General features: G+C 42.9%; 1 protein-coding gene across 1 annotated transcript in view; it reads left to right on the plus strand.

Moving 5' to 3' along the window:
• The window catches only part of grin2da (glutamate receptor, ionotropic, N-methyl D-aspartate 2D, a), a gene marked incomplete at both ends in the record, with an annotated part of 226,422 nt that overhangs the window by 127,610 nt on the left and 81,947 nt on the right, over positions 1-16,865 (plus strand). The window contains 2 exons of the mRNA XM_084080470.1: positions 1,297-1,411; positions 14,649-14,854. Coding sequence (XP_083936596.1) covers positions 1,297-1,411; positions 14,649-14,854 — 321 coding nt within the window. The remainder of the gene's footprint in view (positions 1-1,296; positions 1,412-14,648; positions 14,855-16,865) is intronic.

A 16,865-nucleotide genomic window follows, 5' to 3' on the forward strand; every position in this document is an offset into this window, starting at 1 on the left:
CAAGGACCCCAATTGTATTTGTGAAAGTTTTCTTTTCTTCTCTTACCTCCTCCTCCGTTTCCCTGTGTGAGCTATTGTTATACAGCTCAATTATTTTCTACTTCTATTTTCTACTTTCTATCTCCCTTTTTTCCCTTTCCACTCACCTCTTTGTGTCTCTCACCTCATTGCTTGCATCACCTCAACACTGTGATTTCCGTTCCCATCAGGGCAAATGCGTTCTTCTGTCTTTAGCACAGACAACCATGGTGTTTGCTTCCTGCTGAGAAAGGGTCTCAGTTCCGTGAATTGGATTTCGATTTGTTTTATATTCTTGTTATCTCTGTATCGTGTTCTTTTCTGCCTTTCCTAGCAAAGTGCAAACACTGCAAACGCGACAAATGTTCCTTGATACGCTGGGGTATTTCATGTTGCTATTGAAAATGTTCTGCTAGGTACAGTATATCCAGCAAATCCAGCAAATTACTTGCCTAGCCCCCCAGCGGATTCAGCTAATTTGAGCAACAACAAAAAAAGAGGAAAAAAAGACGTGCATAGAGTTAGTAACTGTGTCTGTGAAAGCATCATTACTTTCTAAAGACAGTTTTGTTTTGCTATTTGGTGGTTTTGTTTACCGTCTGTGGTCAAATCCGGTTGAAACGTTAACCTTTTTCTCATTAAAACAAACTGTAGTACTTTAAACACACACACACACACGCACCTTCCAATGTATTCTTAATTAAACCAAATACAGCTATAGGGATTATAGTTGCTAGGTATTATGGTCCATTACTGTATGTCTACCTGCCACCTCAACATAATACCAACCTTATACAAAACTCTCACACTAAGGACAGAGCAATATGTCTGTCCTTATTATTTCTTATCTTGGTGCTGTGTACTGTATTTGTAAAAACATCACACCCAGTGTGAAGTAAGTGGTGCCCTTGATGACTTTATTTCATTGAGCTATTAGTATATGAACTAGAGAAGCAATGTTAATGTCCTTTCAAAGATCGACACGACAGGCTGCTGCTATAATGTGCGTTGTGCATGCATGCACACGTACGCGTGCGTGTGCTCTGTATCTTTTTCTTTGTTTGTGTGTTTGGTGCGTGCGTGTACATTCACGCTTTGCGTTCCTGTGTGTGTTTTGAGCGGGCGTCGCAAACAGTTGATCTCATGCTCATGGGGACATACAGTACATACAAACACACAAAGTCAGTTGTAGAAACGGGGAGAATCGCTTAAAAAATATACCGTATACACAGTAGTATATTATTTATTAACCTTGTACTGTCTTGTCTACTTTCCCAGGTATTTTACGAACATATCCATCGGTGGACGGGACTATTCCTTCAACAGTGACGGCTACTTGTCCAATCCCCTGCTGGACGTCATCTCCTACACCAATGGGAAAGGCTGGGAGGAGGTGAGTGACAAAGCTGTTTCAATTTGACCAGTGGTGGACAGAATAAGTACATAATATATACACTCAAGTACTGTACTTTCTTTAATATCTGTACTTTACTTGAGTATTTGTATTTTTGGATACTTGGACTGGACTTTCACTCCACTACATTAAACATTAAATAGCCGATGTACAAGCTCACAACGCATCGCAACGCGACATGTTGTGAGCTTGTAGATCGTCTATTTCCATTGATAATAAGAAGAAAATGTACTTCGTAATTTGTATTTTTGTTGACTGATTTCTTTTTTTTAAAGCATAATAATTTTGAGCACTTTTAACCCATTAAAACCGGGAATGCATCTGTGTCATTTTAGATTTTTGCTCTGGCTATTAAAAAATAGCAGATAGACAAGGTCACAGCGTGGCGTCATTTCGTGCCACACTGTGAGCTGTACATCTGCTATTTTTGAACATTTGAATGTGTGAGAACTACTGATTTAGAAGGCATGAAACTTTCTATAAAGACGGCATCACATGGATGCACCTGGGACGTATCATCAGTGTTGTAGCCTGGGGTCATTGGGTATTTCGGGTCTCGCAACAACATACACCCTCGGCCCAGGGCCCCAGCCGGGGTTGATCAAGCCCCGACTTACGTCCCAGTAGCTACCCACGGTCAGTCCTCTTAGGGAAAGACAGGGCCACTCAGTCTGCTTCCCCGGAACTACTCTGCCGGGACTGGGGGAGGCTCTGGCACGTGGAGGGACTGGGCTCTGTGGGTGGCCTCCTGGCCGGGCTCCTTCTTCGTCTCACCAGGTCCTGGACCTGAGCGTTGCACCAGACTCCCCCCGATCCAAACATTTCCTTCTGCGTGATGGTATCAATTGTAATTGAATAATACTTGACAAGGAGTATCTATACTTTGACTCATGTATTTGTGGTTGAGTACATTGTCCAACACTACACCTGACACTAATTATATTAGTGAGGTTGCGGCTGTGGCTAGCCCGGTTAACCGCAATTTCACACCCCATCAAACATGCTAACTCATCGCCTCTCCGTTGCCCTGACACAATCCTCCACTGAGTCTCTCTCTCTCTCTCTCTCTCTCTCTCTCTCTCTCTCTCTCTCTCTAGTCTACAGTAGCCTACAGTGAGCCACTTTGTCTCTATCTTTCTATTCAATTCAAAGTGGCTTTATTGGCATGGGGAATGTACGTTTACATTGCCAAAGCAAGTGTCAAATAATACAGTGTTTCTCAACCTTCAACCCCCTCAAAATAATCATATTCAAACGGGGGACCCCCCCAAGCCTGAAAAAGCACTTGCAATAGTAGGAGTTGAGGCATTACATTTTGTTTGACTAAAATAGCAGATCCACAAGCTCACAACGCCTCTCATTGTGAGGCGTTGTGAGCTTGTGGATCCGCTATTTTCATCATTGTTGCCTCTTTCTTATATTATTTGACAATATGGCCAATGTTTGTTGATTACTTTTGATGCAGTCTTTTTAGCGGCGCGAGCCGCTAAAAAGACAGAGCGGATCCTGCTCTATACCTGACTTTGTTCGTGTGCGTCAACGTTCTGATTGGTCAGGTGCGTACGTCAACAAAGTGATTGGTCAAGCTTCACGTGACACGTGGCTATAAACACATTATAAACACATATCGATGACAAAATGTATCAAAGGCGCCGCTACCTTCACACAGGGTGTGATTTTTTTATTTTTCTTTGGGTATTAAAAAGGTTTTAAAAGTCCTGGGGGTCCCGAGACTCCCGATTGACCCACAGTTTGAGAACCATTGAAATAATACACTAACGCTCTTTCTCTCTCCAGCTCTCTTGTTCTTTTGCCAGGTTCGTTAACCTATGCTAACTTACATTTTAGGACTCTCTCGCTCTCGCTCTCTCTCTCTCTCTCTCTCTCTCTCTCTCTCTCTCTCTCTCTCTCTGAGATACTGTATTAATACAGTAACCTTGGCTTTAAGGTCTGCTCTCCGAGGGCTCATTCCTCATTCCTCGCCACTCTTGTGACCTCAGTCGAGCAAATAAACCTTAAATGAGCCTTAATCACATTTTGGAGACCTTTGTCACAACTCAAAATGTCTGTCCCTGGCCGGCACCTTAAGGCCTCTCACGTTTCTAAGCTGTGGGACCTTCCAAAGGAATACTTTTGCCAGCGATTTGTGTCCAAATGCAGTAAAACTATCTGATGAGGGTCATAAGAAGGAACTGTAAAGTTGTCATACGGTATTTTCTCTTCTTTATTAGGATCCCCATTAGCTTCACGCTGGGCAAGACCTAGGCGGTTGAGTGTCTAAGCGGAAGTACCGGAATTTGGCAGAAGTACCGCCCAAGGAAAAAGTGTGTTGACGCTTTACAAATCTGTTTACATTGTCCGTGAATGAAACAAGTGTTGTGATTGGTCGAAAAAGATAGTTTCCGGGGGAAATACCTACAACGGAATTCCCGCCCCTATAGACACACTCTGCATTAGGCCGTGACCAGGCTTTTGTCTTCGCAGATGAGTAAGGCTGGTAACGAGGCTACATTAGCTTCCACAAAGTGGAGCTAGTCTTCTGTCATCAACTGTCATGTTAATGCAGAAGAAAAAGTAGATTTTGTGTGCGCATGTGCAACTGCAAGGGAGTGTGAGATGGAGTGCACTTCCTTGGTCTATTTTAGACCCAAGTTCACCCAAAAAATTGCTTATTTTCTATCAATTACACACCCCATGAAGCCGTGAATTCTTGGAGATTTCTTTTGTTTTTTGTGGCATTCCTAAACCAATAATTTGATGACCGATAACACAATAGATCTCCATGAATTTGAGGCTTCATGGGGTGTGTAATTAATAGAAAATAAGTCATTTTTGGGGTGAACAACTCCTTTTCTTTTTCAATATTTTTTTATTAGACAATAAGGTAGACAATACACCACGAGCATGACAGGACATAGGGCACAGCATAGCCCAACATAACAATACAATAAAGACAGAAACACAAAAGAAAAAGACAAATCATAAAATACTTCACACCAAATACATCATGAAAATACAGTATATAATAATCATCACAATATTGCTGCCAACAACCTCACTCCCATATAGAGCTCTACTTGTATCCCTCCCCTGCCTCCCAATTAGTATGGCAACTAACTGACATCCTCCGTCACTCCAAAGACATTAAGCCACTCATCCCCTATATATGGGGCTAAGGGCAGCCATGCTTCTACAAATTCGGACAAGGTACCCCGTAGAACATATGATAGTCTCTCCAAGGGCATTAAACGTAACACTTTCTCAAATCATAGTAGGACACTTGGAGGACTGTCATCGATCCATTTATTGAGGATTGACAACCGAGCAGCATAGAGCAAAGCTCGTACTAGATGTCGGTTTCCTTTTGTTAGAATTATATTTATGTCTATGAACTACTCCTTTTAAGGTCAGTCATGTTTAGATATTCCTTAGTTGGCCCGGTGATTAGCATGGAACTTCCACTGAGCCGTCAAACACTGCTGTTTGCGTCTAAAGCCAAATAAAAATGCATGGAATAAAAAGTGTCTTCATCCACACATATTGACATTTTATCGAGCTAAAATCATTGAATATAGTGGCAGGATCAAGACATGGCAGTATATTCTAACTTTCTTTTTCTCTGTTAAATTAATTGCCAACTCATCTGCAATCTTCCTTCATCAGTCTTGAACCCTTTAAGAAAATTAACAGCTGCTCTCAATGCAAATCAACTTCAGCTTGGATAGCCTAATTATACTAGTCCTAATTAGACATAAGAAGACGTGAATAATTTATTTAACCCCTTAAGACCGGGAAAGCATTATGTGTCATTTTAGATTTTTAGCTAAAAAGCGTTATTTTATACTTTGGCTATTCAAACATAGGAGATATACAAGCTCATAGCACGTCACTTCGTGCCGCGCTACAAGCTTGTAGATCTGCTATTTTTGAATATATATATTCTTTTAAAGCGAACATTTTACCTCAAATCTTTGCTTCATGGGGGTCCCTGGAACAAAATATGTTGAGATGGGGCTCGGCGTCCAAATACATATAATTTTGGGGGTCCTTGACATGAAAAAGTTTGAGAACCACTGATATAGCAACATAAGTGTTTCAGAAAACTGTTTTTTTAGAAGACATTTTGTAGAATCGGCCTCAGGTCTTAATGGGTTAAATTGGGTGGCAGTTTTCTGCCAACTTGAGGTGTCAACAACATCTCCCTGAGCCTTCGTTCAAATCTCCTGAAATCCGTTTTTCGGCTTAGAAACTACAGTAGGTGCAGCATAAATACCAGAAGGTTCTACAGTGGATAATACTGTATGTACTGCAAAGAAGATACACAGACAGACTTTTAGGAACTGATATAAACTAGTTTTCTTTTATTCATGGTTTCACCATTCTATATTTCACCATCTTCTCGATTTTTTTTGCATGGCACTTTGTTTTCTTTTTGTTGTTGTTTTTTCACTCGAGTAGTATATCTGGACCGCATTTGTCAGTCAGGAGACATTCTCAATATTTAATGCTGCATGGTGTAAGAGGCAGGAAACTAAAGCTGCTTCATCTTCTGGGAGTGGTGGTTTTTGCTTCCTATCGTCTCGTGATGCATCTCCCCCCATGCTCGTTCAAGGCTTTTTCACTGAATAAAGGAACGGATGATGGGTTACCATTTTCGACACTGTGAGACTGATATAAACATAGTTTAAAGTGGAAAAACTGATAGACATATTGTGCTTTACACCACATTTAAGCCCTCAGATGACATCGGAAGTAATGGCCTTCACCAAACTCCCATCTTTGCTTCCGATCCGGGCCCGGGCATGTTGTCAACATTGGTTTATATTTGTTTTTAAAACCCTCATTGAGAAACATCCTTTGTATCCGTCTGAGACATTGTCTGGGAAAAATGAGAGCCCTACAATATCTAATGACTTACTTTTACTTAAAAAGCCGTATTGCAAACACTGAGGTTGGCAAATCCTTTTTTGCTTTTCATGTCCACGACTCCCTCAATGCATTTTAAAGCCTTGTTTCAAGTTCAAATCCACAATCACGCTCCATTGTGTATCTGTTTGTAATTCTTTTTCATTCAATTCAATTCAAACTTTATTCCAGACACTCAAGGGGTCCATATTGCATACAGATAAGACATACAAATATAAGAAAATAAAACAATAAAAATAGATAAAAACACATCATACAAACAAGTACAAACTATTACATACAAATCACACATAGAGACTGTTTCTCCAGTGGTTCCGTAGCCTGGATGAGTACCGGAGACAGCTTTTCCCAGGATTGACTATATCCTCAATAATACTATTCCTGGACTCGTCCAGGCGTGACATGAAACCATACATGGAGTGCCTTAAGAGAGCCTCACAAGTGTGAATACCACATGACACAAATAAGTGACTGGCACTATGCCATCTGGGAACCTTAAGTAGAATCCTCAAGGCATCATTATATGCTACCTTTAGCCTCCGCATACTACCCTTCTTGTATGAGCACCACAAGAAGGCTGTATACATGGGAGTGCAAAATGCTTTAAATAGAGCACATTTAACAGGATCAGAGCACATACTGAACCTTCGAAGCAGCATATTGGCCTGGGCATAGAGTATGCAGCACTGCCTAGAGATGTCTCTGTCATCTTGGAGGTTGTCAGTAAATATGTGGCCCAGATACTTAATTTCCAATGATAAAGGACTGTTGCTTAAAGAAAAGGCTGGAAAAGCCAATTTCTTATCATCCTTACTTCTCACAATCATGACACTACTTTTTTTTTTGCATTATATATAATGTCATGGTCAGTGCCATACTGTTGTAACCCTCCACTGTACGGACTTAGTACAACCAGGTCATCAGCATACATCAGGTGATTGATGATAGTGTTTCCTACCATACATCCCGTATTGCACTTATTTAGTTCAACTGATTTCATCTTATGAAGTGTTTCACTTTTATATATTATATATTTTAGTAACAAGCTAAAACGTTTATTTTCTCCGCCAGGCCGAAAGGCATGGCGAGAGAGTATGTTTTACCCCCTGTCCGTCCGTCCGTCTGTCCGTCCGTCCGTCCGTCCGTCCGTCTGTGGACAGCTAACCTCCCGCACCGTTGGCTTGATCGCAGCAAAACTGTGCACACACACTCCCTGGATGCCAATTCAGAACCTCTGCCCCAATGTTTTCACATGGCCCTGTTATAGCGCCACCAGGAGGCCGCTTTTTGCTAAACACATTTTTTCACAGATTCTGTCCAAACATCACGCAAATCGGTACACAGTATCTCTATAGTCATTAAACAAAACGGGTCTTTCAGATTTTTCATATTCCATCCTGATTGGCTAAAAATGGCTTCCAAAGTTTGCAGGACTGCTGTTTTGAACAAAATGCCTCAAATTATGCAGCAGCATGTAATTTCTGTGAAACTTTGCACGCACATTCCCACTATGCCGAGGAAGAAATACCACTTGAGATTTTTCTAATCAGCCTCATGGTGGCGCTATAACAGCCCGATACGTGTTTTTACCTTTAACTGCACCAATCTGCGTAAAACTTTGTATGCGCACTCCCTAGAGGTCAAGGAAAAACCTTTGCCCTGCATTTTTCACATCTGCCTTTTATAGCGCCACCAGGAGGCAGACTTATGTAAAACATATTTCTTTACATTACTCCTTCCGATTTTATCCAAATTTCATGCAAATCGGTACACATGATCTCTATAGTCATGTGATCAAGGTGGATCTTTAATTTTTCATATTCCATCCCGATTGGCTAAAATTCACATCTAAAGTTTGCAGTAGTGGCCCGTTTTGAACAAAATGCCGCAAATCATGAACGCAGTGTCCGATTGTGGTCAGACTTTGCACGCATATTCACACTATGTTGCGGAACAAATGCTACCCTTTTAATATTTGCCTGTTATAGCGCCACCAGCAGGTCTAATTTAGCAAAACACATTTTTTTAACAAAATGCCTCAAATCATGAATGCAGTGTCCGATTGCCGTGCAAGGCCTAAGAAGACATGGCACCCTTTTCACATTGGCCTATTATAGCGCCAACAGGAGGCCACAATAACCTACCTGACCTGGCGGAGACCTGTGCTCCGAGGAGCACTTTTTCTAGTTAAGTTATTGTTTGTATGTCTTCCTGAGTTTTCCTATGTGCTTCTAAGTCTGTCTGTGTTCCTGGAAAGTAACAGCTTTGGACATACAGTACAAGGTTTCCACCTGACAGTGACAATATCCACCCATTTACAATTTAGGCATTTAGGCATTTAGCAGACGCTCTTAATCCAGGTAATACATCAAATGCATAGACATAGTAATCTAGGATCATAGGTAAACCAAGAACCTATCCTCAGACTGAACAGTATAATATCAAAAAATACATAATCTCTACATTGAAACTATACAAACTATAGGATGCCAGGTCAACAAATGAACCTATCTAAATTACACTTTAACCTTTGCATAAGCCTGCACGGTCGTCAAGGCCAGGGCAAGTGCTACGGGCTAAGGTGGAATCTGAAGTGGTGAATCTTCTGATTAAGGGTCACGCACGTCCATAAATTGTTCATAGGGCCACATTTATTAGTTATTATCATTGTTCCATCATACGTTATATTTATTTACTAAAGGGCTGTGGTGGAAGAACTACCGATTTGTGCTTAAGTAAAAGTACTGTAATGCCACAATGTGAAAATACTCTGTTACAACTAAAAGTCCTGTATTCAAATTTTTACTTGCCAACATTTTTGGCATCAAAATATACTTGGAAGTACCATAATAAAAGTACTAGTTTTTGGAACATAGCTGATCAAATGCGACACCTTGCGAGCTTCTAGATTGGATATTTTCCAGTCTAAACAAAGTATACAATAGTGGTTGAAGTATGGTTGATTTGTATGAAAAATGTATAATCAAGTGTAACTAAAGTTGTCAAATAATTGTAGTGGAGTAAAAAGTACAATATTTGGCTCTGAGGTGCAGTGTAGTAGAAGTATAACGTATCAGTAAACTCAATTAAAGCTAAATTACCTCAAAATTGAACAGTACTTGAGTAAATTGTCTCTGTCGTTTGGAAACCTCTGTCCACAACTGTCAAAAATGGCAAAATTAGCAGATCGACAAGCTCGAAACACGTCGTTTCGTGCCGTGTTTCGAGGTTGTGGATCTGCTACTTGTGATGCTTTTGTGTATGCTGGTGTAGTATGATCAACTAGGGCGTTAATTTACGAAAAAAACACAAAAAGTTAGAATATGGAGATGAGAGGTTTCTACCCGACAGCAACAAAATGTACTTAGTTCCTTTCCATCACTGCTGCTGAAGGGGGGCGTCTGTTCAGCACGTGTTAAACACTCCTCTCCCATTGAAACTCCTGGGCCCTGGCTGTCATGGTGAAAAGGAGAGACTGCTGACTCATTGGTGTATCAGAGAAGGCACGTAGTCCTCACACACTGTCCTCGTGCCAACCGGGGGTGGCGGGGGGGTTGGGCTTGGGGTTGGCATTGACGGGGACCGCAGAACACATGGGGGAATTGGCAACGACAAAATTGGGTAGAAAAAAAGGAAAGAAAATGAGCCATTGAGAGTTTGCATGGCACGTAGACCCCCCCACCACCCAAAAATGACTCACCGCACACACACACACACACACACACACACACACACACACACACACACACACACACACACACACACACACACACACACACACACACACACGCACACAGTGTCGCCGCACTGAGTCACCGTTGGCCTAGAACCCGGGACTTGTTGCTCCCCACAGCTGTTTCAGTGTGGATGTCTGTTTCAATAGGAGAGTGCACAGACTCACACAGCATGACCTTTTGCAGGCTCTCCTCCATAAGCTCAATGCTTCCGGCGAGTGCTGCTACTGAGAGAAGCACTCTGTCTCTACACGAGCCAGCTGGATGGATGACACACAGCAGTGTCAAGCGGCTCGGGCTGTCTCCGTGGGTTGGTTGCACGCGTAACCTCTTAAGCCCTTTTTTATACTTCAAAAGATTCTGAAACATTTTGACTCCAATCAATAGGAACACTACGGAAATAAGCTTCTTTTTTGGGGGGGTGTGGGGGGTCATCCTTTTGACCAGTGCGTGCTGTGCCATGACATATTTTGTTGCTGTCAACAAACAAAATAAATCAACAAAAAGGACAGAAACTTCAACTTTAATTCAGTGTTATATTCAATACAGGTGAACAGGTGTAGTTCGTCATTAATATTGAAAAATCTGTGGCTAGAATATGACATAGTATGACATGAAAATCGTTGTGTCACATGAAATCGTCTTTCATGATGACTCACAGACACCACCACTCCCACATTGGCAAAGTAACAAAAGAAAGGAACAAATAGCTCACGTATTTTATACAGCGTCATTTGAAATATTGATTATGAATACTTTGCCACTAACTCTTTAACTTAAAAGATGACAGCAGATGAGCAGCATGGGTGATAGATGTCCTGCTGGTGGAAACTGGAGTTATAATCTCCTGTCCTGGCCCCATGGTCACACTAAAGCCTCATTTGTCTGAACCCCAGCCATTTCCCAGGAGTGTAAAATGGCTGAATTGAAGTCCATTGAACTGAATCATGGTGTGTATTTGCCGATCGCAGGAGCAGCTGAACAAGCCGTGGGTGCAGAGAACACCCACAGGGAGCCAGACTTCATAGTGGTGGTTCAAGTGTTTTTTTTTACCACTTGAACTCCATCCATATTCTGATTCAACATCAGCCAAACACTCACCAAAGCTCCCAACGCTTCGCAACACCATGTACAGTATTTTGAGCTTGTAGACCCGGTGCACCTAGAAAATACAAAACGAAGAAATCAGAAATCACTTACAGTGTATATATATATATATAGAAAGAGATTCTTGACGTTTATTATTTCAAGGTGTTTTTCAGTTTTTAAAACGCTGAGGAAGGCCGACGTACCGAAACGCGTCCGCTTCTCTAGATAGACTGCTGCTGCTGTGAATCTATTAACATTTTGTTTTAAGAATAACTGAAGAGAGTGCGGATACAAGAAAAAAGAAAAGGTTTGAGAATCAGTGCCTTATATAACATTACAGTATGTGATGAAGACACACAGACAGGTCTCACTGGGATGAGTGAATGTTCATCCAGCCGTCATCCATGAAACCACAGCCTCTGCTGAAGTAATCACCATCAGAGCTCCCTCGCCGTATTTCCAATTCCTTCTCTTGGAACCATTTCACGGATTTAACACCCAGCAGGCTGTTTCTTTTTTTATATATATACTGTAAATATTATTTTTTTCTTCCACTGGAATCTCAGTGTTGCTGCTTGAGCACAGCGATTCTAATGCAGGAGAGCAAGGGCAGATATTGGTTGGTACAGCATGGGTCCCACATGTATTCCAACAACTTTCAACCATGGTTGAAGATGTTTGCCTATAACACGCCCAAAATAGGGACAAACTGTAATAAATAAATAAATTCCCTTAACAAAAAAGAAAAAGCAATGTGAAGCTTGTAGACCTGCTATATATATAAAGTATAAGAAGAGAAAAGAAGGGAAGATTAACTAATTCAACCTAGTTCTTTTGTGTTGTGTCTTTTTTCTTCCTCTCATTAGAGAACCCACCTGGGAGCGGTGCGAAAGGGATATTTAATGAATCCATTTAAAAATGTAATTAATCAGCATTCTATTGAAATGATGTGCTTCTTGCCAGACTGGAGAGAACAGCACTGGCACAGTGATCATCACTTTACACAAAATGTGACCGAGCACAGTTTGGCGTTTTGGCCTGCAGCCCTAAATATTTTCTCAAAAAGCCCCAAGTTTTAAAATAACTTGAATTTTGTGTCAATTCCCTCACTCTCTCTACTTGGACTGGACATTGTTCAGCACCGCTCTAAATATGAGAGGCAGCGCGCTCCCTGGCTGCAGCCCTAAATGCTCTGGGCTTATAGCCTCAAAACACAGAAATTAATTTGTGATTGCTGGTGCTGGACAGTAAAGATTAAAGAAGTACCTTTACTTGAGTATTTTTTAGAGTATATGTACTTTCTCTCTAGGTCGTCCTCAGACGAGCCCTCCATCATCGGTTTTCCATACATCTGGCCAGCTCGTTGGTGCTTTGCGGACCTGCGTCTTTCTTGAGTACATCCATGTATGTTAGTGTGGGACGTCCTTGTTACCGGTGCCTATGTGTTGGTTCCCACAGCACCAATTTGCTGGCTGGCAGCTCTGGCAGTCTTTGGCAGTGTTTTACTAGTCTCATTCTCCTGGCTGCTATTTTCTCGTTACTTTACTTTACTTGAGTATTAGGTGCGTTAAGTGATGAAATGGGTGGGCTGCGAATGCTTTGTGACAGTTGCTAAGATGTGAACTGGCACTTTAATAACTTTAACCCTATATACTGTACTTTGTTGACTGGGGTCCCCCAGGGGTCTGTACTTGGCCCCCTCTGAGATGTAGTGCAGTAGAAGTACAAGTATTGAAAATTGTAAAAAAAAAAACCTCAACATTGCACTCGCAGTGCTTGAGTAAATGTACTTACGGTAGTTAGGCTACTTTACACCACTGCAGGTGACAAATTAAAGATAAAAACCTGAGACCGGAAAAAAATACCAAATGCAGACGCTTCCATACAGCTGGACTGCATGATGATTCAATTAAGGAATTAACATCCTATCATGCACTGTGCCATGTATACCAACGATGTGCAGGCCAAGTTGGCTTTGATTTTGGACCCAGATGGCAACAGGAAAAGATCTAAGTGACTATGAAGAGAGGGTTCGCTATGGTGGAATGGATGGCGGGAGATTCAGTCACTATAAGAATACTTAATTAGCTAGTGTTTCAATAGGAACAGTGACTAAAGTGACATCTGCTTTTTTGATCTATGGGAAAGTCATCATCAGTAAATTGGTTTGGAAACTGTGGTCAAAAGTGTACATGGACCGTGATGCATTATTGTGATATAAGGACAAACTGGAAGATCAGCTCTCCCTCAGGTCACATACTGTACATCTGTATTTGTGAATGCGGCTGTGTGTTTCGGCAGGCTTGTTTGTGTGTCCATATTTGCCCTCATGTCATGTGTACATTCAAGGGGTTTTTCTTCCACAGTTATGTTTTTTTTTCTCTGTGTGAATGTGAACGTGTTCTTTCAAAGCGGAGCCTTCAGAAAACCTTTTTTCATGTTTAGTACATAAGACATAATGGGGCGAACAAGAGGATATGAGGACAAGATGTGAGGCTGTGACATCAAGAAGTTCCATGATGTTGTTGTACACCTCAAATATACCACTGTACCTGGTTTTATGGAGCAGAGAGAGCGGGAGGGAGGGGGGGGGGATTGGCAGAAATACAGTGAGCATGAGACGGAGAGAGAGGGAAGGGGTGATAATGGAAAGAGCGGAAAAGAACAAAGAAAGATTGAGAGATTGACAGTGAGGTAATGATGAGAGAGTGATTTGTGGTCTTGTACTTGGCTGGCTTGTGTAACTGCCAAGTGCGGTAACATTTCAATTTGGATGCTTGTGTTTAATGTGGTCGTCAACAGATCACTATAATGAGTGATAACGATGTAGATCTACATGCGCGCGAGTGTGAGTGTGTGAGTGTGCGAGCGAGCGAGCGAGCGAGCGTGTGTGCACGTGTGTGAGTGGATACTGTATGCACTCTCGCGCTTCTATTCTGTTGAGGACCAAATGTCCTCGCGGGAATGACGTAAGATTAAGGCAAGTCCTGCAAGGTGATGACATTATGGCACCATGGCACTTCACTCTTCACGTTTTTTTTTGTGATCTCACTTCTGTTTGTGTGTCCCAAGGTCGATTGTCTGTGCAAACTTTTTTTTCTCCATTCCCCCCCTCGTTATTTTCCCTTTCATCTCCCAATTTAATCACGATTATGCCAATTCCCACATTTCCCCACACGTGCGTAGTCCCTGTCACTACTGACGCCTACGGTCTTTCATGTGGGAGGGTGGAGACCACTCGTTCTCAAAAGTGTGGTCCTTGGGGTCCCGGGGGGGGGGGGGTCCCGACCCACCGATTGAGAACCACTGCGTTAGAGAGCATGACACCCTCAAATTGCCAATTGTGTTCATTGGATCAACCGGCCCAGCGATGCAACTCTGAGCCGCCTCACTTAATGTCTTTGTGTGTGTGTGTGTGTGTGTGTGTGCGCGTGCATGTGTGTGTATGTGTGTGTGTGTCCCTCCAGGTGGGCTGGTGGGAGAACGGCCAGCTGCGGCTGCGCTACCACCCCTGGTCTCGCTACGGCTCCTTCCTGAAGCCCCTGGACGACACGCAGCACCTCAGGGTGGTCACGCTGGAGGAGAGGCCCTTTGTCATCGTGGAGCCGGCGGACCCTGGCACCAGCTCCTGCATACGGGACTCTGTGCCCTGCCGCATGCCCGTCAACACCAGGTAACACAACACAGAGGGACTCTGTGCCCTGCCGCATGCCCGTCAACACCAGGTAACACAACACAGAGGGACTCTGTGCCCTGCCGCATGCCCGTCAACACCAGGTAACACAACACAGAGGGACTCTGTGCCCTGCCGCATGCCCGTCAACACCAGGTAACACAACACAGAGGGACTCTGTGCCCTGCCGCATGCCCGTCAACACCAGGTAACACAACACAGAGGGACTCTGTGCCCTGCCGCATGCCCGTCAACACCAGGTAACACAACACAGAGGGACTCTGTGCCCTGCCGCATGCCCGTCAACACCAGGTAACACAACACAGAGGGACTCTGTGCCCTGCCGCATGCCCGTCAACACCAGGTAACACAACACAGAGGGACTCTGTGCCCTGCCGCATGCCCGTCAACACCAGGTAACACAACAGGGATCCCCTGCCAATTCTCCACCAACATCAGTTAAAAGCAAAGAAAGAAAGAAAGAAAGAAAGAAAGAGGGATGTTCAGAGGGACGAACTGAATGCCTCAGTTACTACATACCGTACAAAAGGAAATAGCACACACAATAAGTCGTGTAAATCTAATATATGGCAGAAATTGCAAACCACTGGAGAGGCAAGAGAGACAGAGGGCATGAGACACACCAGAGGTTTTACTTGAATTTAAACCCGATTTAAACACTTTTGGTGTGCATATACCATACTGTATACGCCTTGGCGATTCTCCTACACAGGTTTATTTCAGTCAGACACTTTCATCAAGATAAACGATCTATTGCAATGATATCGCATTACATGTGGCAGCGTGACTCTGCTCCTGTGATACAGATGCTATCTGTGCACGCATGACGCAGACTCTGAGATCACAACATGCACCCCTAGAAGCAGAGCCTATAAGATACAGATATGATGTAATACAGAGTTATTGCATCATGCAGGTATAACATTGAACCCTTCAAGGGCATTGCTTAAAATACACAGATATAGCATCATACAGTCCACAGAAATCCATACAATTAACATACTGACATAGTGAAGAATTAATTGCCACAAGGACAATAGGCTGGGGCGGTAGAGAGAGTTTGATCACTGACAAGGTGCACAAGAGGTGCTGTGAGCTATGGTGAGGGTACAGCAGAGGTGCACTGGTCGCGTCACGCGACACCACAGCATTCCCGCATTTTTTTTTGGCAGGATCACACACACGCCAATCTGGGAACCCATAGTCAAAAAAAAGGAAAAAACAGCGCCCACTGCTGTTTTTTTCCTTTGAATTTCACTCTGGAGGGACCTCCCAATAGAATGTGGATAACAGGATGTTGGCCGTCCGCCCTCCACTTCCGGTCCGGTCTTTGTTAGCATTCCTAACTATACACGTTGTAACAGGAGCTCCCGACAGATTCAGCTGCGGAGCTTTGAATCTGTCTTGAGAGATTACACACACGCACATGCCACATGCAGGGCGTGCTCGCTAGAGCGCGTTTCCCCTCAAATCTCGATTCATGAGCCAAGTACCAAAATGGTTAATTTGTATGACGGGTTTACAGGCGAGTGTGCAAATGTATCCTCACTCATCAGTCCTCACATACACGGTGTATAAGCAACACAGCATTTTGGTTACAGTACTGCTGCCCAGTGCTGCCACTATCCTATCTGCACGCAACACGAATGCCTCAGCCACCGTCGAAGAAGAGACAGATACTTCGTTCAAAGCAAACTTTTTTTGTTCCAGCTCCTATAATTCAAGGCATTCCTTGAGAAGATTTACAAAGACTAAAACTAAGTTAAAAACTACACCCATAAACCTAAGTAAAATTAATCACACATTAAAGTACAATAAAATGCGTCATTTAAATAACGTTCCGCCAGTAGAAAAATCCTTAATCCTTATCACCCGTGCCGTGCAGCATGAAGAGTGAACTGTGTTTTGCTTGAAAAGACCACCTAGAATGAGCCATCGGGATTGAGGGCGAACGTGTTAGCTTGTTAGTGAATGAGATTGGGTGACTGAG

This window comes from Gymnoscopelus microlampas, assembly GCF_963454915.1.
Source record: "Gymnoscopelus microlampas genome assembly, chromosome: 15".
NCBI lineage: Eukaryota > Metazoa > Chordata > Actinopteri > Myctophiformes > Myctophidae > Gymnoscopelus > Gymnoscopelus microlampas.